Source organism: Barbus barbus (genome assembly GCF_936440315.1).
Source record: "Barbus barbus genome assembly, chromosome: 18".
Taxonomy (NCBI): Eukaryota; Metazoa; Chordata; class Actinopteri; order Cypriniformes; family Cyprinidae; genus Barbus; species Barbus barbus.
Window position 1 is genome coordinate 21,132,178 of NC_136746.1, and position 25,767 is coordinate 21,157,944.

The 25,767-nt window shown below is 38.3% G+C and overlaps 2 protein-coding genes across 3 annotated transcripts; one reads left to right on the forward strand and one right to left on the reverse strand.

Moving 5' to 3' along the window:
* Positions 1-313: 313 nt before the first annotated feature.
* cfl1l (cofilin 1 (non-muscle), like) lies at positions 314-3,698 on the forward strand. Its single transcript, XM_079440678.1, has 4 exons — positions 314-1,101; positions 2,268-2,563; positions 3,061-3,137; positions 3,268-3,698. Exons 1-4 carry the CDS (start codon positions 1,099-1,101, stop codon positions 3,378-3,380), a joined length of 489 nt encoding a protein of 162 aa, XP_079296804.1. The 5' UTR covers positions 314-1,098; the 3' UTR covers positions 3,381-3,698.
* A 253-nt stretch (positions 3,699-3,951) lies between these two features.
* On the reverse strand, positions 3,952-23,972 carry rrbp1a (ribosome binding protein 1a). Of its 2 annotated transcripts, XM_079440676.1 has the most exons (28): positions 23,719-23,950; positions 20,259-22,109; positions 17,457-17,611; positions 17,202-17,324; positions 16,669-16,821; positions 16,210-16,328; positions 15,797-15,950; positions 11,473-11,611; positions 11,078-11,205; positions 10,937-10,971; positions 10,664-10,718; positions 10,495-10,532; positions 10,315-10,396; positions 10,179-10,216; positions 10,001-10,076; positions 9,846-9,886; positions 9,628-9,715; positions 8,754-8,846; positions 7,627-7,719; positions 7,419-7,508; positions 7,242-7,334; positions 6,942-7,013; positions 6,160-6,255; positions 5,846-5,929; positions 5,622-5,702; positions 4,877-4,960; positions 4,526-4,669; positions 3,952-4,440 (listed from the first exon to the last, which is right to left on the reverse strand). In XM_079440676.1, the coding sequence occupies exons 2-28, from the start codon at positions 22,090-22,092 to the stop codon at positions 4,402-4,404; spliced, it is 4,227 nt and encodes a 1,408-aa protein (XP_079296802.1). In that variant the 5' UTR covers positions 22,093-22,109; positions 23,719-23,950; the 3' UTR covers positions 3,952-4,401. The 2 variants fall into 2 exon arrangements, with proteins under 2 accessions (XP_079296802.1, XP_079296803.1); XM_079440677.1 differs by lacking the exon at positions 5,622-5,702 and having other exon boundaries at positions 23,719-23,972.
* Positions 23,973-25,767: the final 1,795 nt, after the last annotated feature.

The window sequence follows — 25,767 nt, forward strand, 5'->3', positions numbered from 1 at the left end:
ATCATATAGCCTGTTTAGGAGAAGGAGACTACACAGCTCGAAAATCAGTATGACCACATAGCCTAATGGTACACAACTTCATATTTTAATTAAGTTGGTATTTATTTATTTAATTATTAATTTATTTTTACTGTATGTGCAAGTTAAAAGTATGAGAATGTTCCCGAACTAAATGAAGATAAATGTCTTAGCATATTATGTGTTTATTTGAACCAATCAGATAAGAGTAAATGGAGAGTCAGCGAGAGCCTCATTTGATTGGCTACAAAAAGAAGGTGGACCCGCCCTCTCCCTCATGCTCGCAAATCTCAGTAGTGAGAGAATCGTGCCAAAACTGTACGCACAGATAAAAGGAAGACGGAGCTGTACATATCGGATTATTTCATATAACATTAATATATATATATATATTTATATATATTAGATCAAGAAAGCACAGAATCAAATTTGCACTGCTGCGCGTGATCGCGTCAAAGATCAGACAAATCTGCACGTGCATCTTGAAATGGGCCTGAAGAATCGCGTTACTAAATTACTGAGCAGTTGAAGACTTACTCTGATCATTAACATGAAACACTACTAACATTAGGCTACATTAAGTTGCTGGTCTATAATAATCATCATGATTAAACGTCATGTGTCGATCATTTCTACACCTGGATCCTTCCATTCGTGTTAACGTAATATTTGTGCCCCTCTCCTCTCACCAAATAAGGGTTTTTGTCAGATTCTGTCTTCCTTATTAGGCTGTTTTGTTAAGTCTCCAACTCCAAACTGCATCTGACTCACCTAAGCGTTTACATGTGCCGCCCATCAATCACTTTTATGGCTTTCTTATCATAAGCACAAAATATATAAATAATCGGAATCGGGCGACAACAGGATATTATTTAACGCAACCATCCTGTAATTACATTTACATTTACTCATTTGGCAGACGCTTTTTTTTAATTATAAGTGTTTGCAGTTGCGCACAGCAGGTAGAAAGTCAGGTGATTCAGGACCGATCTGTTCTGAAGAGGGTGTGCTCAGATCCCCTTCTTTACTGTGCAGGACAACAAAATACTTCTCTCCTCCGTCTCAGAGCAAGCGTCAGCCATGGTAAGTCCTCAGACTTGGACAGTTTTCTTTCAGTCTACATTTTGCATGCTGTTCAAGCATTTCGTAAAAACTGTCTCGTGTTCATGCAATGCAGGTGCATTAGCTATATACCTGCGCTACAGCGTGTCGTGCTAATTTGAGCATTTCAGCATTAAACTAATTCCTGCGATTTTTATGGCCTCTTAGAATAAGAAACTACATGTAATATTATTATTATTATTATTATTTTTAAAAAAGCGAACTAATCATGAACTAATCTGAATGGAAACTAGTGAAGGAAAACTAGTGAAGGAAAAAGGTCATGGTGGACCCATTTAATTTTTAGCTAAAAATAATACTACATGCTTATTGACATGTTGCGCAGAAAAGTCATTATTATGTTATCTCCTTTATTCCTATATTTCCTTTTTTAATTATTGTCATGCTTTTGTAGAGAATTATTTGGATAGGACAGAAAGAATTGGGCCACACCTTACATCACAATGTTCATGTGTCATAAGGTCTGAGTAATGCTTATGAATTACTTGTGATATAGCTACTAAATGTGTTATTTTGTGATTGTGGAGAATACAATCACGCATTACTATCATTACTATTACCAGTGTTTTCAACAGGGGGTCCACCAAGCTACTCCAGGGGGCCTATGAGAAGATCTAGCATAAGGTTTCATGATATTTATAGCTATTTCTTGACTTTCTTAATTATAATCTTTTAAACATTAAATAATGTAGTAATAGGGGTTCCTGGGTGAGGAACTACACTGTAATGGGAAGTGTTACCAAAAAGTTATTCAGAGACATTCCTGAGTTTTCTCACACCAGAGTGTTTTGAGGTGTAAATCAGCTTCTTGTTTCGACTTGTTTGTAAAGGAATGGAATGTGAAGGCAGCAAACTGGTTCAGATTTTCACCTCATATCTTAAACTAAAGCATTTATAAATATGGGAAATACCTATGGAATGTAGATTAAAAAGAATAAAAATTGTTTAGTGGTAGTCATATGTCTGCCTAATCTAATAAAGATAATTGTATGAGGTTCATACAATGATCTTCTTTATGTTTTCCTCAAAGTCATCTGGATGGAAGAAAATGCCATCTTACTGAACCGTCTAATTGTATAGTTATCACTTCTGCATGTTTTATCATTATTCTTTCCCATGTCACCCAGGCCTCAGGTGTAGCCATCAGTGATGAGGTGATAGAACACTATAATTCAATCCGGGTGCGCCAAGCGGGAACTGAGGCGGGGCAAAGGCTTAAACTTGTGGTCATGTGTTTGAGCAAAGACCAAAAGAGCATTGTAGTGGACGAAGAAAAGTGCCTGAAAGTCAAAGATGTGGGGAACTCGGATGTCTTAAAGAAGATCCTCAGTAAGCTTCCTACCAATGAGTGCCGCTACGCCCTATACGACTGCTCTTATGTGAGCAAGGAGAGCGTGAAGGAGGACCTAGTCTTCATCTTATCGTATGAGGCCTTTGCATCTCACTGATCAATCTACTTTTGCAGTCATGTGACGGCTTGTGTTCCATGCGACTGTTTGGTTGTACTAAGAATATCTCAAGTGTAAATCATGCCATTTTCAATCAGATCCTTTTAAAATAAGTGGACATATTTAGGCTGTCAAAAATATCTCTATAGGAATGGGCTGAAAAAAATCCCACTGAAGCCTAATCTATGCCTCCTTTGGCAATACATGCTTATTGGTGACATTTGAAGTAAATTTTTTGTGGGAACTTGAGCATCCAGCAGAAACAAACATGGATATGTAAGATCGGCTCATAATAAAAAAGTGAGCCAATGTACAATTTTTTCAATGGTCAAATACGTCAATCTAGTGCATGTTTCCATAGAAAAACAATTAGAAAGCAGCACAATGGAACACAAAATGCATTCTGTAAGAAGCAGCCGTTACAAAATAAGTTTTCCCTACTTTTATTTTCTTGTGTCTATTTATTCCACAGTGCCCCAGAAACTGCCCCCTTAAAGAGCAAAATGGTCTACGCAAGCTCAAAGGCTGCTCTTAAGGCCAAAATGCCAGGTTGGTTATTGTCCTTTTAATGTTACAATTAATATTTAAATTTATTTGTAAAGCGCTTCTTACAGTACACACCATTCCAAAGCAGTTTAATAGAAAATGAAAGAAGATAACCTGTGCCTTTTCTCTATAGGTTTGAAATTTGAGTGGCAAATTAATGAACCTGCAGACAGAGAAGCATCATGTCTTGTGGAGAAACTTGGTGGAAGGGACACAGTAAAGTCTTTGGAGGGGAACAGTGTGTAAAATTAGACCAGTGACCCAACATCCCCCTTATCAGCCTGTTAGTAAAAATGAGAAATTTGACCTAATTTTTTTTTTTTTAGGTATGCTTATAAACTTATTTCATCCAGTATTTGTCATTTGACCAAGTGAGAACAACTCATATTTATCCATTTACAATTAATGATCATCATTATTAAGCAAATACCAACCCTTTTTACTAACAAACCTTCAAATATAGTATAATGACAGCAACAATCCTGTTAGAAATTACAATTGGACAGTTACCTGAAGCAACTGTGTACTTGGAAAAATAAAATCATGTGATTTTCAAAAACTTTTAATGTGTTTCTTAATTAACTTGGAATTGTACAAAAGAAAAGATACCAAAAAAATTACGGCCATGTTAGGCATTATGAAATGTTTCTGTATTTTCTAATTCTAGATCTACTATATATGCACCTATGCCAAAACAAACATTTTTTTTAAACCTAATGATTCTATTTAATATTGATATATATAAAAAAACTAAATTTAAATTTTTGGGTGAACTATTTCTTCAAATTTAAAAAAAACAGGAAACATGACAGAAAAATAAAGCTATGTTGCCATTTATTATTGAACTTACAATGGTGTTGAAGCCAGCTGCAGAGAGGGCATTCCAAATGCTGTACTCATGTACCAATACAATTATGCATACTCATTCACTTACAAGAAATTAATTGCACTAGTTAATGTACGCATAACGTACATGCGGTTTCCCTTTTAACACTGACATCAGGAGGAGAGGTGCGGGAACACTAAGAATATATAAGGCAGTTGAGGAATATTTTCTGACATAGCCAGAAGATTTCAGATGGAATGTGAAGTGAAAATATGTCCAGCACATCTCCGAAATAAAATGTTTGCATGAGTTAGATTTCTCCAAAAGTCTTCAAACAATGTCTCCCAAGACTATAGTACGACAAAAAAGTGAAGAAAGATTTCGGAATGCTTCATTTTGGTCATCTTAAGGCAATTTTGGCAATTTCTTTTGTTTTACACCTCAAACAGAAGTTCCTTGCTTCAGCTCTCCATCACCCTCCTGGAAAACAAAGAACAAACAACGTTAACACAGGCATACAGCTATTTGTCCTATACACTTTTGTTAATGTGTATGATGTTTGTACCTCGTCTCGCAGCTGATCCTGCAGGGTCTTCACTTCCTCTTTCTCTTTGGAAAGTTGGTCCTGACTGTTTCTAAGCAGTTGTTGGGCTTTGGTGGCTGCCTGGCCCAAATCTTTGGTCATCTTTCGTTCTTTTTCTAGACACTCCTAAAACAAAGTCATGAGCATTAGGGATTTACATAGAAACTCACTTCTAACAGTTAAACAAGAAACACTAATTTACTTTGAGAAAAACATATCTACAGTACCACTTTAACAGTAAAAAACACCTACTTCCTGAGCCTATAAAGGATCAAATAACGCGTTTAATGAATAACATGTTTTTACGAAACAAGATCTGGGACACTACTGTACCTGCTCCACTTCTGCAGAGAGCTGCTGGTTTAGAGCCTGTTCACCTTGCAGTTTTTCCAAAGTCTGCTCCAGCTGAGCCTGGACCTGACCAAACCAGCAATACCACACAAGTTAATAAGTTATTGCAGCTAATCCATTAACAACTGCAAAAACTTTCCATGCCAGCCAACAAAAGTGCTGCAATACTGCACAATGGATCCAGAAAATGAGAGTAAAAACAAGCATAAAATCTTCAAAAAAAAAAAAAAAAAATAGTAGCATCAAAGAAGTATGAGTTTCAAATACAGTAGACAAATGTTAGTGGTTAAAAAAGGTGAGTGACAAAGAACCCAAGAGCACAGATATTCAGAGATGAAAACAGGCGCCTGGGTTAAAAGAAGCTGCTGAAACAAAATGCTGAAATATGAATGGTTAGAATTATGAGTAAAACATCCCCTCACTGGCAGCACTGGATAGGGAGAATAACATATGGCATATAAATATAGCCTCTTGTATAGGGTAAAATCATATCATGTGTAGAGTGAAATGAACTATGTAAATAAATTTGAATTAACTTTTCTATGGATATTTGGCGACTGTGTCTCATAACATAATCAGCAAATGTAAGCAATATTCCAGTCAACCATTTTTGGAAGACTTATTCTATAGGCACTGATAGGTTTTGAGAGACAGTCAGTTAGTACTGAAAAATCTATCTAAAACTGCCAAGTGAGGTGCAGGGTGCCTTTCAGTGTCGCACCCTAACCTGACACTCCTCCGCCTCAGGCTGCCCGTTCTCGGCCACTCCCTGAGCTCGCTTTGTCACGTCACTCAGTTGCTGCCTGACCTGGAAATAAAAGCTGTCACTCAACAAAACCAACTTTGTTTATTTTCCTTGGCAAAATCTCCTGTTTGCCTCATGATTGTGGGTAACAAAGAATAGTAGGTGTAAACCTGTAGCAAATGCTTCGGACTTCAAGAGAAACCAACCTGTGAAAGCTCCTCCCTCTGCGTCTGTATCTCCTTCTGAGCCGCACTCAGCTGTCTTTCTGATTCTGCTAAAACCTGCTTCAGCTGAACAAAAACAAAATTAACTGTTAAGTGGCAGAGCAGGACTACATCTCAAGATCTTTTCACAACCACGTCAGATGTTAAAACAACCTTTTCACAAAGGCAAAACCATTATTTATAAAAAATAAATAAAATAAAATGCACTGAATGACTGACTATTATGGCTTTGTTTTGCTTTTTTATCTCATATTGTGTTTTAGTGGATAAGCCTTTAGGCAGGAGTGTGCACTCACCTGTGTTATCTCTTCAGATTGACTCTGGCTGTCAGTGGACACTGACTGGAGCTGTTTCTCCAACTGGGCCTCGAGCAACATCACTTTCTCCTCCAGCTGCACAGGGGGAAAAAAATGGATAGATACAAAATACAGATTGAATGAAAATTTCTGGTAAGAGAATGAGGAATATTGAGTGCCGTTAAAATGTACTTCTTTATATACACTTGGGTTCAAAGTTCTAAGGTAGCATGAACCAGACAATAAACTAATTATTGTGGCAATACCAGGAAAATCTATATACTGAATCTGTTAACGTCCTTAGCCTTTCCTTTCGGTGACGTTTTGGCCTGGATGGAATCTACAGGAGTTTACAATGAATTAAATGCCGGTACATTTGCCACTCTCATTTAATTAAATCATAACTTAACATAACATTTAAAAGCTTGTGTCACAATTCCCTTATTTCAGTTATCAAATTTAAAGTTTGATAACTGAAATAAGGGACTTTTAAAAACTTTTATGACCTTAAATTTGAGTTAAGGACCCACGAGGACCTTGCATATAAATGGTTAAATTTGCTCAAGTGGAGAAAAAGTCATTTGAAATGTAAATCAATAATAAATGAAAATGCATTAGTTGAGTCCTAATATGAAATATTTCATATTTTGATAATACTTTATTTTCTTAGTCACTGGATTTTGTTAGTTTATGGTTTATTTATAGAGCCTGACACATTTTTGCACATCTTTTGTACTCCTATAGTCTCCTGCTGTACAAAAACTCATTTCTGAAATCTGTACCTGTTGGGTTCTCTGGTTCTCCTCTCTCAAGCTCTCTGTTGTCTCTTCGAATTCCTGCACCTTTTTGAGTGCCTACATAAAATGACAGATGGAAAAAATAAAATGAAACACACTCGCTGTCACTTGGAGGTGGAATGACCCACCAAATTCCCCCTGAAATATTATGAACGTTTTCCACATCATTACATGATTATTTTCTATAATTAAAGAAAAATGAATAAACTCTTCTTCTTTATTATCGTACTTACACTGTGCCTGCAGATTTATATGCGTGTGTGTTAATAGAGTGAATAAACCTACCATTCTCAGTTTCTCCTCTGACTCCATTATCTGGGTCTTCCACACTCTCTCCTCCTCCTCTACACTCTTCTGAAGTGTTTTCAGCATCCCCTCCTAAAGAACATCAGGAAACATATCCGGCTCGATCTCATTCCCTTTAAGGCTTTGCTGAAACAGATTCTTGGTGTATAATCTCACCGTCTCAGCCAGTACACTCCTGTACTGTTCACACTCAGACTGTAATGTGCACTGACTCTCCTGGGCTGCCTGTAGTTTCCCCATTATCTCCTAATAATAAAAACAACATTGTAGTAACTACAAATATGCCTTACATCCCCAGTAGGGGGCAACAAAGACCCACTTTAGGACGATAATAGCGCAAGGCCAGAAACCACAGCACACTTACCACCATCTCTGTGCTTTGCTGGGATTCTTGGCTCTGTTGCTTTTGATTTAGCATCTCTTGTGCTTTCACAGCAAAGTCTTGCAGCCAATTGGTCTGAAGGAAGAGAATGAGAGACTCAGGATTAGCTAGCTTTCAAGGATGTGAATAAGGAAAGTGTATCAAGTCCACTACCATTCAGACGTTGGGGGTCACTAAGATTTTTTTTTAAAGAAATTAATACTTTTATATACAAAACTGATTAAAAAAAACAAAACATTTACTGATTCTAATCTATTGATAAAATTCAGCTTTGCCATCACAGGAATACATTAAAATTGTAAAAAAAATATTAATATAGAAAACAGTTATTTTAAATGGTAATCTATTTCACATTATTAATGTTTTTACTGTGATTTTGATCAAAGAAATGAACAAACTTGGTGAACAAACTTTTGAATGGTACTTTGTGTATAGAATTCCAAAATACACCAAGACTTAGTTCACACTGCAGGTCTTAATGCTCAGATCGGAAATTGCTGAAAATGCTCAGATTGCTGAAATCCGATTTTTTTGCGTTGTTGTTCACATTGTCATTTAAATACAACTGCCATCAGTCTCAAGTGTGTACCGTATACGGCCCTGAAGTGACCCGCATGCGCAGAAAGCAACGTGACATCAGACACAGCGCACTGTTTGCAGAAATAAAAATGGATGCTGCTCGTGTTAGCGTGTGTTTAGCAATTTTTAAGTTAATGTGCAATCGGAGCCTAAATAACAAAGTGATATTATTGTCTATATATTGTCTGCCATTGTAATTTTAATCTTCCCGCCTCCTCCAGAGCAGAATTGTGACATCTGTTGCATTTCAATGACGTAAAAATCACATGAAATGTGACATGGCCGTTGGCCGTGAAATGCGATATGTATCCGATTTAGGACTACATATGGAAGTGACCTGGGCCTGATTTGAAAAAATCAGATTTGTGCTGTTCAGACTGTCATAAGAAAATCAGATATGGGTCACATTTGGGCAAAAAAGTCAGATTTGGGCCACTTTAGCCTGCAGTGTGAAATAAGTCAAATATTACAAGTGGATCCAAAAACAAAACTGTGATATGAAACCATGAGAAAACTGAAATCCTAGACACCTGCTCTGTCTCTATGTTGATGTGTGGAAAAAGAGAATGAAGAACTTCTTTGGTCTCAACCTGGACAGATTTCAGCATGTCCTCCAAACTTTCCTGTAACAACATTATATGTCTTAGTTAAAAGCAGAGACACTGGAATAAATAGTGGATTAACATGAAACATAAATGATTTGAGGTTTCTTTAAAACTAAAACGGTTGATAAAAAAAAGATTACCCTTAAAGGTGGCAAGTTTTTGACTCTACTAAAGCATAAAAATACCATAATATGTTTGCAAATAATGTAAGAAACACGTTAACATACTTGTTTATCTGAAAAACAATGCTAGTGTCAGTTATTCTTCTTTGAAAATGTGCATTCCGTGTCAGAATGTCTGTCTCTGTTTTGGTCAGTGTAACCCGCTCACTGCCAGTTTACCCAATAGTATTTCGGCACCCTGGGTTGCCAGTTGGCTGAAAACACAGCGTTTTCATTTCACTCATGGAAGCTGCCAAGGGAGGTGCGCTCATTTCTGTTGGTGTCCTCAATCTGGCAACCTGTGTGTGCCTCAAGTCTGAGGAGGAGGGGCCGGGTGAAAAAAACCCTTCTCCAATATTTTGAATTTGGACTGCAATACCTAGTTCAACCACTAGGTTGAGCACTTTTAACACTTTTTATCTGTCACCATTTTTAAACTCACAGACAAACCTATATATGGTTCTTTAGAAGTCCTGAAATAGAAATGGAAGAACACTACAACAATCTTGTTTTGTACAGCAAGACCATATACCCAGCTGACATGAGATAAAATGTGTGCCTACGCATGTTTTATGAATCACTGTGTACATGTAAGATAATGACAAGCACGTCCACAGTTGTCTCAGTTGGCTACTTACGTAACTCTTGCCTTGTGACTGATTTAGTTCCTTGAGCTGCTGCACTTCCTGATGTAGTGATGTCACTAGGCTCTCTTTTTCAGTGACACTAGAAAAAACAACAACAAAAAAAACACTCGGCTTTTGTAGAGGAAGACACTTATCACAGAATGGTGTTAATGTGGGTGGCTGACAGGAACATATGTATGCAGTGGCCTACCGTAGGACTGAATATGTACCTTTTATGTAGTGACTCCAGCTTGGCTGTGCTGTCTGCCAGCTGTAAATAAAAAGTGCATTATTAGAAAATGGTGGATTGTTTAAAACTAACAAATGATACACCAGCTTTAAAAGAAACATACTAATATAAAAATAACAGTGAAGTCTCACTTACTTTAGTGTCATACTGTTCTTTACACTGCTTCATCTCTTCTTCAAACAGAGCCACCCGAGACTCACTCTCTTTCAAACTACAGGAACAGGAAAAAGAGAACATATGGCATTAAATCTTAATAAGAGAATGAGAAAAACATGAATTTGAAGCTGTTGTTTGCATCACAAATGACGCATACCTGTTTTGAAGCTGTTCCAGAATTTCTGTGTTTTCAAGCTAGGAATAATAAAAAATGGGATCAACGGTATAAATAGGATTAAAGTCTAAATTGAATTATTGTTTGAAGTGTGATGGTTTGCATATGATAAACTTACTCTGTTGAGGTCTGAACTTTTTTCTTTAACCTGTTGGAGCTCTCCCTGAAGAGTTGCTATATGGTCATGCTTTTCTTTAATGCTTCAGTTAAAAAGAAAAGATCAAATAAGCAGATTTAAATAATTCAAATCAACTACTGAAATGTATTAATGAAGCATTAGAAAACATCCTTATCGTACCTGTGCTGCAACTGCTGCACCTTTTTTGCGTTATCCACCTGAAGAGGACATGTGATTGGTTCAAATAAGGTAGCACAACAAATCACGTTTCACATATTAGAAATCAAAGTTACTAACGAAATACTAAAATGAGTTGAAAAGGTCTAAAAAGCAGTATGTTCGGCTTCACCTGATTGGATATGATGTTTTTGAGTTGGATCAGTTCCTCTTCTTTCTCCTTCAGGCTAGAGATTAAACAATCAATGTGAATTCATGTTTATCAAATGTTAGCTGTAAAGCTGATGAAAATGTATTGATGCATATTTGTTTTAGTTGAATTGTACTAAAATTGTGTGACTTATACAAAAAAACAAGAAAATTGAAATTTCATTTTCATCTGAAAACAAGTCTTATCAACTTACACAATTTTTGCATCTCAAGCAAATATGGCCTTATATCTTACCTGCTCTTTGCTTGCTCCAGTTCAGCCATCAAAGCCTGTAAATATTAAACATGCAAATTACCTCACAACCATATTTCATAATTTACATAATGCTTAACAAACATTAACACATTTATTACTTTTGACACATTGACACGTCACCTCTGAATTGTGGTTCTGTTCTTTGTTCTGGCTCGCCTCCAGTAGTTTCAGCTGGCTCTGCAGACTCTCCAACTGTCCGGTCTGCTCTTTCATTTCAGCCTCCATACTGGCCACACGAGCTTGAGCCTCTAAAACAGTGCAGTTACGAAGAGAGCAATTATTTCTAATTACTAATTCATAACTTGGCTGATGCTTTTGTCCAAAGCGACACAAGAAACCTGATGTTAAGCATTTTATTAGAGGACATATTATGGATACTGCAAGCATTACACCTTGCACAATTTGCAGCTCAGATCTAACCAACTTTTTCAGTTATAAAGGAAAGTTTTTAAAGCAGACTGAATCTTGTGGTTCTACAGAGTGCTTCCTTGCTTAAGAACCAAGTGGGTGCTGACCTGCTAGAGCAGTAGCGTCTTTCTGAGCTTGTTCATGCTGTGTCTGAAGGCTGTTTCTGCTGCTCTGGGTCTGTCTGAGCTCCTCACTCACTTCCTCCAGACGCTTCTGCAAGGCCTGTTCTCTGCTCACCCAGTTCGCCTGCAGGGGACAAAGCATGAAAGCAGAAAACATAGTTCAGATTTGGTCGCACAATGTCACTAAATTCAGAGTCTTTATGAACCAAATAGGTGATATCTCATAAACAGTAGAGTACAGTGCTAGCAACACCAAGGTCATAGGTTCGATACCTAGGGAAAGCAAGAACTGATGAAATGTGAAACTTGAATGCAATCCAAGTCGCTTTGGATAAACACAATGGACCATAACCACCTAAAAATTTTAAACACCTAAAAACAGCCACAATTTTGTGTTCTAATATGATAAACAACATTCAAAGTTTTTCTTTTTTGGAGGGAGGCAATGTAAATTAAATTTATTTTATATCCTAATATTTATGTAGACTAATTTCTAACTGGGAACTAACATAACAGGAACATTGAATCTCTCCATGTTTGATCACTCAGAGATTATATCAAAACCTTATAAAAAAATAAGGCTTCTCATAAGGTTGCTCTACACAAACATTTTTTAGATCACTGACTCACACTCTCCAGACATTACCCATGTCTCTCCTAAGCCAGTACACCGTCCAGATGCTTAAAGTGGGTTCAGGACACACTTCAACACAAGGCTGCTTTTTATTTAGTGGTCTTTGGTTTGTAGCAGAGGATTAGCGAAGAGACATTTTATCTGTGTTTCCAGTATGAATAATCAGATACTACTTTTTTTATGATTTATTTCTTATTTTAAACATTTTACAAACAAGAATTCACATGAAAGGACGACATTGACAGAGGGTTACAAAACAAATACCAAAACAGGAGAAGAAAAAAAATATATATATAATAATAATAATAATAATAATAAATAAACAAATAAAAATAATAATAGTAAAAAGAAAATAAATAAATAATAAACAAAGGGGGAATATCTTTTATGATGAGAGTGAGATGTATATAAATGTACACATGCAAGCGCACATAAAAGAAAGAGATCTCTCTACATATATAGATACACATCCCAAGTCAAATCTCAAAAGTTAGAGGGTTACACACTAATCAACCAGTGAGTATGTATATTATCAAGGGGAGGGTTAATCAGACCGATTCCAGCTGGAGAGTTTTAACGTGTGCAAGGAAAAGCTTCCAAATTTGATTAAAAGTACTGTTAGGTCCCCGTAAAGAGTGTCTAATCTGCTCTAGTTTCATGAAATACAGGGCATCTTTCAACCAGCGTGTGTGAGATGGTGGCTGAGGGCTCTTCCAGTTTAATAAGACTACACGTCTAGCAAGCAATGTAAGAAAAGCAACAAAGTTAGTAAAGTGAGTGGGCAATGGATAATCACTAGGCGACACCCCAAAGAGACCTATGATAGGTGATGGTGGTATGTCTGCAGAGGTAATGCCTGAGAGAGAATTAAATACTGACAAAGAAACAAAGAAAGAGCTGGACAGGTCCAGAACATGTGGGTTAATGTGGCTGGACCTAAGTGACACCAGTCACATTCTAGATCAATGGTTGGATCAATTCGTGCCAGCCTACACTTTGACCAGTGAGCCCTATGAACCACCTTACATTGAATAAGGCAATGGCGTGCACAGATAAACGAGGAATGGACCCTGTCCACACTTCCTCCCATGTTTCTTGGTCTATTTCCATATTGAGGTCTGAAGACCAACTGATACGCAAACTATCGGCAGGGATCGACTGGAACATGGCAAAAGTATTGATTAACTTAGAAATTGAGCCTTTAGAACAGACATCAAAACTTAGGATGGTATCAATTGCAGACAGAGGCAAATTGGTTGGGGAAATTTGCAAAAACATTTATCAAAGTCGCGTATTTGTAGAAATCAAAAAAGTGCCTTCTCGGAATGTTATACATAACATTTAGCTGTTCAAATGAGATAAATGTGCCTTCACTGTAAAAGATCAGATACAGAGTGGACACCTTGATTCCTCCAGTGAGCATAAGCACCATCCAGGGCAGAAGGAAGAAACAACGGATTAAAATGTTTCGGGGACAGGGGCATAAATTGAAAGCCAAAATTACGTAGAAACTGAATCCAAATTTTTCACTATTATATTATCCGAATATGTCAAAGGAGAGAGTGTGATTGGAAAACATAGGGCGTTCAATGTTTAACCATGCTGGAGGGCTGTCCAATTTGTTTGAATTAATCCAGTGTAGCATGGACCGCATGTTCGCTGCCCAATAATAAAACTGAAAGTTAGGAAGGGCAAGACCACCCAAATGCCTTGGTTTTTGAAAATCTTTGGAGTCTTACCATTCCATATGAATTGAGAAATAGAGCTATCTAGTGTAACAAAAAAGGACTTTGGGATAAAGATCACACAGTTCACACAGTTAATTCTGCCTACTAAGGACAAAGGGAGAAGAGACCAACGGCTGTGAGACGGCTGAGCAACGGTGAAAAATTATGATGAAATAGATCTGCGAAACACTTTGTCACCTGTACGCCTAGATATTTGAAACTATGTAAAGAGGCCTTAAAGGGCATAGAAGATAGAGGAACTTCGGAGGCAGCGTTATTAATGGGCATTAGTTCACTTTTAGTCAAATTAATCTTATAGCCAGAAATTTGACCAAATTCTGACAGCAAGGTAAGCACCGGTGGAATAGAATTGGCCAGATCAGAAACAAACAGCAAAAGGTCGTCCGCATATAGGGACACTTTGTGTTCCACTCCCCCCTGAAAACGCCTGACATCGGACTACATCTAAGAGCAATAGCTAATTGTTCGATAGCCAGAGCAAACAGAAGCGGGGAGAGTGGACAACCTTGCCTTGTCCCTCTGCCAAGAGGCAAAAACTTTGAATAATGATTATTTGTGCGCACACAAGCTAGGGGGCAAGCGTACAGAAGCTTAATCCAAGAAATAAAAGAGTCACCAATTCCGAATCTCTTTAAAGTATAAAACAAGAAATCCCACTCAACTATATTGAACGCCTTTTCAGCATCCATAGAGATAACTAACTCTGGGATCTTTTTATGGGAAGTAGAGTAAAGGATATTCAAGAGACGTCTGACGTTATGGAAAGAATGCCTATTTTTTAATAAAACCAGTTTCACATCTGTGCACAGTAAAGAAATTGGACGATAATTACTACACTGGAGAGGATCTTTGTCCTTTTTCAGAATTAGGGAGATTACGGCTTGGCGTAAGGTTTGGGTAAGGATACAAGAATTATACGACTCGTTGAACATGTTTAATAAAATATGCGATAATTTATCTGAGAACGTCTTATAGAATTCTGTGGGGAACCCATCTGGGCCTGGACACTTTCCATTCTGCAGTAAGCTCAATGAAGTCTTGATTTCGTCTAAAGCAAGGGGTTCATTTAGTTTAGAGGCCAATAATAGGAGTGTCTAGAGAATTAAAAAAAACTTTCAAGATGAGATTCTTCAGTAGAACTTTCAGAGGTATACAAATAGCTATAGAAATCCCTAAACTGATCATGGTAAGAGGATTGATTATAGGACTGGAAGATGTATCAATTTGAGTAATATGATTCAGGACCGAAGATTGACGTAGTTGGTGTGCGAGCAATTTACCTGGTTTGTCCCCAAATTCATAATAGTTATAACGAGATTTGTGAAGAGCTTCAATTGCATCACTTGTTGCAAGCAAATCGAATTCAGCTTATGTTGTAAGAATTTTATTAAACAAATCTGGGCTGGGCAAAACTGCCGCTCTGGATTGAAGCTCAGCCAGAGACCTAGATAAGGACGATATAATAATCAGATACTTCTGCCTGAAACTGTACTGCTCAGGCAGGCTTACATTCCAGATCACTCGAAGAAGCGCTTCCCTGTAGTGTGGGCCATGTTCCAAACCACAGAGCACTGCTGAGCGATCAAACTGGCAATCAAATGTTCTGCTAGCATGTGAACAATCCCATTAGTAGAGGCACCAGCACAGGGGGGTCAAAGCCTCAGCTTTACCAGCAAGCTTCTTAAATACACACACAGATTGCACGAAACTAAGCTTGCCTACCTGCGGATGTGCAAGGCTAACAGCCCAGCGAGAGGTAGTGGAAAGCTCTAATGAGGCTGGTGCTCATGCTGGGAGATGTTTTATAAGAATTAGAGTGGCATTTTGATCTCTTTCATAAGAGGCATCACAAAACTAACTACAACTCAGCAAACTAAACAACAGGAATGATTGGAGTCTGTAGTGCAAAGAAGGGTGAGTTTCTGACCTGCAGCTGAGTCAGTTGTTTCTCAGCCATGGCAGCTTTAGATTCCAGATTTTTCCTGAGCTGTTCGTCAGCCTGCAAGGCCTCGTTATTCTCCACCAGCTCTTTATTCAGTCGAATGCAGTCCTGACGCAGTTTGGCCAATTCAGCATTTTGTCTAATGGATAAAAAAAAAAAATTAATAAATTTCCGTTCTGGACAAGCCAGTGTAGTTGTCATCATAACCAGTGGCAATCATCAACAACCAACATGAAGACATTTTGACGGCTGCTTGGATACTACTGTTGCAATCTTATTGATCAAAAGTTTTGATCACCCAGGTGTTGTCTCTAATATAAAACAATGCCACTATTGTGAAACAGATGAATTAAGCAAGCAGGACATTATTGGGTTTGGCAGGAGCTGTAGGTTCATACTTGCTCTCCATCTGACTGGTAGCTTGGTTAAGCGCATCTCTGAGGATAGAGTTTTCCTGCTCTAGACGGGCCAGCTGAGCATTAGGGCCTTTCTCCAGCTGGTCCTGGAGAGCCAAGATCTAAAAAGGAGCAGAAAGGGCTTAGGCACATCATGTAAATATTAGGGCTGCCAAAGCTCACTAATGTGATTAATTAAAAGCATCCAATCCTGTTAAATTGAATGCATTCACTTATACCTAACATTAATGAGAAAACTTCCATCTATGTTACAATGTATAACAAATAAATGCATATTTTGGAAGAAAAATTGTTTGGTCACTTCATAATTTGAGATTAACCGTGTTTTTTTTCCCCACAATTTTCTGTCCTACTAAATAAATATTTTGCTAGATGTCCTTGTAATCGCATGACTTTTTAGAGCGTCTTGCTACCATGCAGGTGTACGGCAGGGAATCTCACTTTGGCATTAAGCTGCTGAGCCTCTGCAAGGTGGTCTTGATAACTGGCCTGCATGCGTGCTTGCAGGGCGATAATGTCCTGCTCTCGCTTACTCAGCTGAGAGCTCAGCCTGGTCTCTACAGACGCCACCTTTGACTTCTCCACAGAGAGCTCCTATACACAAACATAAATCATACACAGGTCATAATCTGGCGTGAAAACAGGCCATCACAATACTTGTGGCTTTTTGTGTAGGGTTGTGTAGAGCTAGTAAAAAAATAAAAAAATGTAGACTACCATTCAAAAGTTTGGGGTCAGTAAGAAAATGAGTAATGAGTGTTTTCAACATTACCAACCCCGAACTTTTGAATGGTAGTGTAGGTTTAAACCTTGGCACTATCACCATCAGACCAAAGCAAAATATTTAATCAAGAGACTGGCCTGTTTTCCCCTAATAGAGTCCATATAAGGTTTAATGCGTGTGCACATATCAAACTTTTCCTAATTTGTATGTGATTATTTTTTTAGACTGGCATGAGTGTTTCAGGCCTCACTTTAGTCAAATCCCTCAGTCGGCTTTTAACAACTGCTGAGTCCTCCTGCTCGGCTGCCAGCTGCTTATCTCGTTCTTCCAGCTGTTTCTTCAGCACAACTACCGGATCACCCTTCTGTGTGGCCTATAAACATGCATAAAACTCAGTTTAGACAAATTTCCTGGTTGAGTTTAAATAAAGTGATAGAAAGTGAAAGATCACTCATTTAAAAATATAAAACAAGACAAAAAAATTATTTTAGGAAGTTGGCCATACCTTGTGCCAGGTGTCCTGAATAATGCCAGCCTTATCAGACAGAATCTCAATGAGCTGTTGGGTCTCTCCTTCAGTGAACACCATACTCCTCACCGTGGAAAGCAGGGCCTTGTAAGGCAGGTACAGTGGACTGTCCACGGGGTCTGCAGCCACCGCTAGAGAGAAAGAAACAAAAAACAGATCATTTATTAAGGTCATGCATAAAAAAAAAAAAAAAGATACAAATACAAATAACAGAACTCACAGACTCTACTGAGAAAACACAGTTATATCCTTTTGGAGTGCCAGTGCGTCATTCTGCATTTCAGAGACACTAAATCAGAAAGCTAAGAAGTGCTCTGCAAAACAGTCTCTGGTCACAGCAGGGTGTCCACTAAACTAAACTAATTGCGTTTATGAGCGAATTCTCCAAATCATTTTATTACACTCCAAAACATTCCCTAAACACCCACACCATGATCTCCAACATCCAATCAAACATGTTGAGAACAGCACGGTCATAAAATAAAACAGACAGACCAAAACAAGTGCAGCTTCCAGAGAATGACGTGTACAAGTACAGTGAAGTGAATGCTTGTACAGTGGTGTGTCCATGCACTTTCATGTTCTTTATTGACTCGCTGTGTTATTTAGACAGTGCCAACATGGCATGAGTGCAGTGTGGCACCAGGGTGAGATGGCACCCAGGACTGATGATAAACTCCTATTGTCCAGTCACTAAAGTCCTTTGTGTGCTCCCCTAATGGAGCAGCTGAGGCAAAAGTATTGTTTGAACAGGGCCAAGAGGGCTGTGCTTCGTGAAGAGGAGTGGAATTCTGGGTGCACAGAAACGCACCTGTGTGCTGCCACAAACTCTCAGCTTTTTCCCATGGCCAAATCAGAGCAATACCTCATCACAAGTGAGTGGAAAATTCATAAGGACTGACTCTGTGTGCATGGAGTTCAAAAGAGTTTGAGAAAGAAATGTTTGACCACATAAAAAAAAAAAAGAAATTAAAGTATTTATCAAATTTTTTATTTGTTTTTATTTACATTTTTATTTATTTTTTACTTTAAGTTCTAGTAATTTGTCACTTTTATTAGTTTTTCTCTATTTAGTTTTGATAAATCTATCGCATTTCTAGTTTTAGTAATTTTACTACAAATTAACATGTCAGCTAACTAAAATGGTTTTTTATATTTTATTTCAATTACCATAAATGTTTTTTATTATTAGTTTTACTTAATGACACCAACACTGAAAGGTTGACTATTCTAACAATAAATATATATATATATATATATATATATATATAATTATATAACAAAAACTAAAGAGTTAGGTTGGTCGATTTTGACAATATGTAGTTTTCACATCTCTAGTTGAGAGAGAGTGCAAAAAGAGAAAGAAAGGCACAGAGAATAAAGTGAAGTCAAAATTACGCATAACAATCAATGGCAAGGCAAAATGTGAAACTGTTATTAAATGAAACTCAATCTATGTGCTTAAGAGCCTATGAACTAGCACACACGCGTGCATGAAAAACAGCACAAGAGCAAAAGAATGCAGCTCACTGACTCCATTCCCCTGAGAGTAGCACAGACAGAAACCCACTCTGTGCTCTCTGCAACCAATCAGAGCCAACATCAGCAAATAAGGAGTAGTGCTATTCCAACACCCCGCCCACAAAGGAAATAGAGCACCTCAGTGCTATTTGTCAGAAGAAACAATCCAGACGGTACTCTGAACGAGATGAATGACATCAGGAAGTGACACGTATATAAACTTACGAGTCAGCCACTTCACATACACCATATTTTCAGTTTTTCCAGGCTCCACTTGGAGGTTTATTACATGTAGATGTCATCTGTGTGGTCTAGCCAAAACAGTTTTATCTCTGTATTTAAGCGTCTGGCAAACCAATTAGAAGTATCCTGTTATTGCACACTTAGGCCATACTTCTTTTAACATACCTGGATCCAATATATTCATTTGGACTGGCTTTTTTAAATTAGCATCTGCTACACTTCAGAAAAGTTGCACTGTATTCGCCTGATAATGTAAAATGTATTAAAAATATTTAAAAACTGTTATAATTTATAATAAATATAAATACAATATATAATAAATAATAATTAAATATGTAATATTGTTCATAAGTATTTATAAATATGAAAGCTATAAGTATATATTTTAAATATAATTATTTATTCATATATAATAAATATATTAAAGATAATACATATTACATTACATATTACGTACAAACAGATATTGTCAAAATAAGAGGAAAGCATTGGCACTTGAATTCAAGCTCCACGTGTGCAGAGCGCATACAAAAATCATTCATCATGGATCAGACAAATATGAAAAAATGGCAAATTATCATTCAAAATTAATGTTAACCTAATATAATCACTAGGTTAAAGCATTAAAGAGTCCATGAGCTGCAATTTAGAGCCTATGAAGATTGTAATGTAAGCATTCATTTTCAGAAGCACCTGTTAGTCCTTCAATGTAGCAAAAGAAAGACAAGAAGGGTAAGCTGGAGGAATAGGAAACAGAGTAATAGAAAAACTACGACTCCTAAGGTATGATGATGATGCCTTTGTGCATCATACTGACTACCATCGAAAGCTACTTTTATTAATAACAATATTATTGTTATTTATTATGCCAATTAAGCGAAATGTCTAAAAATTTACAGTTGCAAAGAGAATCAGAAGAGGGCAGCCTCCTCCACGTCCTTTAGGTTTGTGCAGCCTGCCTAGTAAGAATCTGACCACTTAATATAGGTGATTTTGGGGAGGATAATAGCATACCTGGCTCTGACTTCTTCTTGGATCCTCCTTTCTTCTTGGCTGGAGCATCCTGTTTGGGCTCTTCTGCTTTGGCCGGCACAGCAGTTGCGGAGACAGCTTTCAGAGTACCCACTGGAGGCACTGCCATAACAGGAACCTTTTTGGTCACCATCTCCAATGGAGCCACAGATTTGGGTTGAATCTCAGCAGAAACAGACTCTGCTTTGGCTTTCTTCTTCCTCTTTTCCTTAGGAGATGGGGCAGGCGGAGCATCTTCAGGAGCAGGACGGGATACAGGAGGTGTAGGACCTGCAGAATCTTTTTGGGAAGAGGCCGGGGCAGGTGGACTGGGTTTTCGGTTAGGTGGAGAGGATTTCTGCACTTGGGCTGGTGGAGTGACTTTCTGGGCTGGGGCAGGTGAGGCAGCTTTCTGGGTCGGGGCATTTGAAGCAGCCTTTTGGGGTGGGGCAGGCTGAGAAGATTTCTGTGTTGGGGCAGTTGGAACATCCTTTTGGGGTGGGGTAGGCTGAGAAGATTTCTGTGTTGGGGCAGATGGAACATCCTTTTTGGTTTGGGCAGTCTGAGAAGATTTCTGTGTTGGGGCAGTTGGAGCAGCCTTTTTGGTTTGGGCAGTCTGAGAAGATTTCTGTGTTGGGGCAGTTGGAGCAGCCTTTTGGGTTTGGGCAGGCTGAGAAGATTTCTGTGTTGGGGCAGTTGCAGCAGCCTTTTGGGTTTGGGCAGGCTGAGAAGATTTCTGTGTTGGGGCAGTTGCAGCAGCCTTTTGGGTTTGGGCAGGCTGAGAAGATTTCTGTGTTGGGGCAGTTGGAACATCCTTTTGGGGTGGAGCAGGCTGAGAAGATTTCTGTGTTGGGGCAGTTGGAGCAGCCTTTTGGGTTTGGGCAGGCTGAGAAGATTTCTGTGTTGGGGCAGTTGGAGCAGCCTTTTGGGTTTGGGCAGGCTGAGAAGATTTCTGTGTTGGGGCAGTTGGAGCAGCGTTTTGGGTTTGGGCAGGCTGAGAAGATTTCTGTGTTGGGGCAGTTGGAGCAGCCTTTTGGGTTTGGGCAGGCTGAGAAGATTTCTGTGTTGGGGCAGTTGGAGCAGCCTTTTGAGTTTGAGCAGATTTTTGTGCGGGGGCCGGTGGAGCGACTTTCTGGTCTGGAACAGGTTGAGTGGCTTTCTGGGCATTCTGGGCATTTGAAGCAGACTTCTGAGCGGGGGCAGGTGAAGTGGATTTTTGTGCAGGGGCAGCTGGAGCAGACTTTTGGGTTGGGGCCGATGAAGATTTCTGGGTAGGAGGAGGTGAAGCAGATTTCTGGGCAGAGGGAGTTGGAGAGGATTTCTGGGCAAGAGGCGCTGGAGTAGACTTTTGGATAGGTTCAGCAGATTTCTGGGCCGGGCCAGGTGGAGTTGACTTCTGGGCTGGGACAGTTGAAACTGATTTCTGAGCCAGGGCAGGTGGAGTGGGCTTCTGAGAAGGGGTGGACTGGGGAGACTTCTGAGCTGGGGCCTCTTGTTTAGGTACTGGTGTAGAAACTTGTTCCGGGGCTGGAGGACTGGGCTCAGCTGGCACTTCTGTAACCTCAGGGGTGGCCTCTGACTCCAGGAGCTTCCCGTTGGGCTTATCTTCCTTTTTCTTAGCACGATTTTTCTTCTCAGCTGCCTTATCCTTTTTCTTCTTGTCTGACCGCTGGCTAGATAGAGTCTTCCCCTGCTCCTTTCGCTGCTTGGCTATAGCTTCTTCATATGAGGTCTCCTTCATGGAAAATGTTGAGACCAGAGCAATCCCAATGGCTGAGAACACCATGAAGCCACCAAACACCACAATTCCAAGGGTCTGAGGATCATAGATATCCATGACTGCTAGTTTCCGTTCTGATTAAAAAGAAAAAAAGTGTAAGGTTTGGTGTACTTTTATGTCAATAATATCTGTATATTCAAATATATTCCATATATTTCAAAGTTCCACATTAAGGCACCTAAAGCTTCCAGTAACGGGAGTCCCTCTTACCTTCAGATTATCTTTACCAAACACATATTTGTCTCTGTACTAGTTAAAATTTTACACCAAGGACTAAGTTGGCTTTTGAATGTTGACCTGAAGAAAAGCTTCTTCCATACAATATGCAAACACTGCATTTAGTAGAAGAGGACCATGCAACCAAAAAAAACAAGTATAGATGTCCAAGTGTGCCACCCTCAGCTTCTACTACAAAAACTTTGACGAAAAGCTGCTTCCCTACAATATGCAAACACTCTGTTTGGTAAAAAAAGGAGTTATGTAAGAGTTTTCCATTCCACCATGTGCTGCTGTCTGCAAATTTCTATACTCTGCTGCTTCCATGGAATTCATGCCAATCTCACACTTCAAATGTCCACCAAATCACAAATGCGTTGCAAAAAAAAGCTGTGGACTTGACATATCCCAGAATCAAGAACAATCTAGACAAATTTCAGAGCACAATAGAGGTTTAGTGGCAATCGGTAACTTATACATTGCAATCCTAAGTTTTTGGGTTAACAGATTTGTACATAAACTGCTATTTTCCATAGCCTTAGACTATGTTTTCTTGTGACTTGATTGGGTGCCAATTAATTATTAGATTAGATTATGCAGGGAAATTAAATTAATATTAGGAAAAAGCATAGTTAATATTAGATTTTAAAAAATCTATACTGTATACCATAAGATTATTTGCATTATGTTTATTCCTTGAAATCCACTTATTGACACGCTCATTTATAGTGAAATGCACCAACAGGAGATAATGGGGGGGGGGGGGGGGGGGTCTCTGAAATTTCAATGATTGTGTCTCTAAAATGTGACAGACTGCATTTATGTTGTACGTTTATTTCCGTCTTACATATTTAAATATGTTATAAGAAACAATCATTAATAATAGTTATAGTAATAGTACATGGCTCATTTGCAATGACTTTACTGGGAGCCATGAGCCAATAGGAAATTACGAGGAGATTAAACATTTGCTATGAAAGCGAATTAAAAGGCTGATTCATATTAGATGAAACAGGATTTGTTCCATATTCTCATTTGATTCCTATTCACAATGTTGCTGATCAATGATCATACAATAAAAAATCAAGGCTAAGAGTTTATGAACACTAACGTTACAGCTATAACTTACTTGAAGTATGAATGATCTATCAAAATTATGTTTAAACAAATCTCGGATAATTCTCACAGACATTAAAGTTGTTACAGCCGAAATGTGTTATTTAATATAAAGTTTTTTTTGCATGCTAACAAAGGAAAAGCTGGAGTTAACGTTAACTGTCTGCCTACAACCAAATTGTGAAACTACTTATTATAATAATGCAATTCGCTTCGTAACTACAATAAGATAGCTTCAACCCACGAGAGGGGAGTAAATAAACGGGAGAGATCAAAGTTTACTGCTAACTGCTACTGAAAATCGTTTAAGCTTCTAATGAATAACGCCATAACAAAAGCTTTAAATCTCACCTTTTCTCGCGGCAGATTTCCGTTGGATGAATCGCTTCAGGAAGAGTTTAAACAGAAGTGATTATCTCGAATCCACTCCAGCCAAAAAAACTAAACAAAACAAAACAAAAAAATCTTATCCCCGGCTTGAGGAGTCAGTCGATGTCTGTGTGGAGTCGTGGCACTTTCTCGCGCTGGCATTACGCCGGTGTTACGGTTTAACTGGTTTCCGTGTTATCTGGTGACCAGCTTCCTGGTTCAGGTCCTTCGCTCCAGATGTGATGGACGACCGCAGCAGATTCGCCGATTCTGAAAGCGTGATTTTAAGCTGTCTAATAACACTTGCTCATTACGCGATTTTGGTGTTCTTGTTATGATTACAAATTAATGGTATGATCGCCCGTAGCGGCTGAATTACGGAACAACAACAAAAAAAGTCTGTTTGGCATGGGTTTGGAACACGCCCAAAAATAGTTGTTGGGAGACGCCAGTAATGAACTGCATTGATTCAATCGAGGATTTTTGGATTCAAATAGGATTTTACTCTCGGCGTAAGTTAACATTATGCCATATGGCTGAATCCAGGAAATGTGCCTGTGTTAACTTGTGACCTGTTTGCTAGCCACAATCTAGTTTTACTGTCACAATAAGTTAACGTCATTCTCCAGCCAAAGCACTTCTAATGCTGCTGAATGATTATGATTTGATCATACGATCAGAAAAATTGCACATCGTCGCAACGAATCCCATTAATGTAAACACTGTTATTGCATTACAACACCCCGAAGTTTAAGTCTAGTTCTATGTTGCAGTGGATCATTGGCAAAACGCATTCTTACACTGGCAGGCTGCTCACATACACTTCTTGTTTTACAATGTTAAAAAAAACCCCACAAAAAACCCTATAACATCTGCTAACTATCCAAGACAACCTTTAAAGTGTAACTTCTAGTACTAGTAATAATCAGGATTTCGATATGGACAAATATCTGATGGGGTATTTTCCCCATGCAACCTCTAGCCACAATGTTTAAACAGGGAAAGGACACATTTCCAAACTCTTTCAATCAATGCTCCACAAGTTCTTTCACAATCACAATCCCTTTTATTGCCAGATACAATGGGTTTACATGTACAAGGAATTTGTCTTTGTGTACTGGACAAAAATACAACAAAGAAATGAAATTATATAATTAAATAAATGGACGTTAATGCTCTAAGCAAATCCTGCTACAAAAGACTTTACACAGACGTTGTTCATTCCACTGGTTAATACATAAAAATAAATTTTTGCCTTGCTTAGTAGGGGACACTTGACTGATTGCACACTATTGGAAGAGAGCTGAAGTGGACGACATCACTAAATCATCAATGAACTGACTTTAGCTGGAAAATGACTGTTGCTGTCCTCTATTTTCCTGTTGACACTGTAAAGCTGCTTTGACACAATCAGCATTGTATAAAGGTGAAAAATAATTCAAATTATACCTCTATAGCACTTTTCACAGCTTTACATACACACACACACACACACACACTACACACAAGCAGGACAAAGGAAGTCTTCCTCAATGGTACACTTCAAGTGATTGAATTAGATGTTAGAAATGTCTAATAATTGTGAGCAATTCTAAAGCAACACAGATGTTTTGTGGGACATTTTCCCCATGCAACCTCTTAGTATGAAAAATCTCATCTTATCTAATTTGTTTAATAATAAAATGTTTAATGGTTGTAATGGGAATGGCCGCCACAAGAACCCAGATGGCCATTCCAATTACAACCATTAAAGCTCATGAAACTTTGCTGTTGTTTTTGTTCAGATTTTTCAGCTGAATTTTGATAATGTTCATATTTCATATATTTTGTTATTAAACAAATTAGATGAGATACAAGATATTTCACAAATTAACATGGGCACATTGGCTTTAAAGTGCAACGTGCAGTCTTCCCAGATTTATAGCAGCTGTGAACTATGGTTTCACAGGGAATGTGTTGGCCAGTGCTTGCCTTTAAAACTGTTCTGACACCAATGTAATAATAAAATCACATGTAAAATGAATCACATTT

What these genes read in the sequence shown, in the direction of transcription:
- cfl1l (XM_079440678.1), top strand. An exon ending in GACCTAGTCTTCATCTTATC is followed by an intron (nt 2,564 to 3,060) that starts GTATGAGGCCTT and finishes TTTATTCCACAG; the next exon opens with TGCCCCAGAAACTGCCCCCT. An exon ending in TCTTAAGGCCAAAATGCCAG is followed by an intron (nt 3,138 to 3,267) that starts GTTGGTTATTGT and finishes TTTTCTCTATAG; the next exon opens with GTTTGAAATTTGAGTGGCAA.
- rrbp1a (XM_079440676.1), bottom strand. Translation starts at nt 22,092, where the DNA reads ATGGATATCTATGATCCTCAGACCCTTGGAATTGTGGTGTTTGGTGGC. An exon ending in AGACGCTACTGCTCTAGCAG is followed by an intron (nt 11,206 to 11,472) that starts GTCAGCACCCAC and finishes GCACTGTTTTAG; the next exon opens with AGGCTCAAGCTCGTGTGGCC. An exon ending in TCTCTGCAGAAGTGGAGCAG is followed by an intron (nt 4,670 to 4,876) that starts GTACAGTAGTGT and finishes ACTTTGTTTTAG; the next exon opens with GAGTGTCTAGAAAAAGAACG.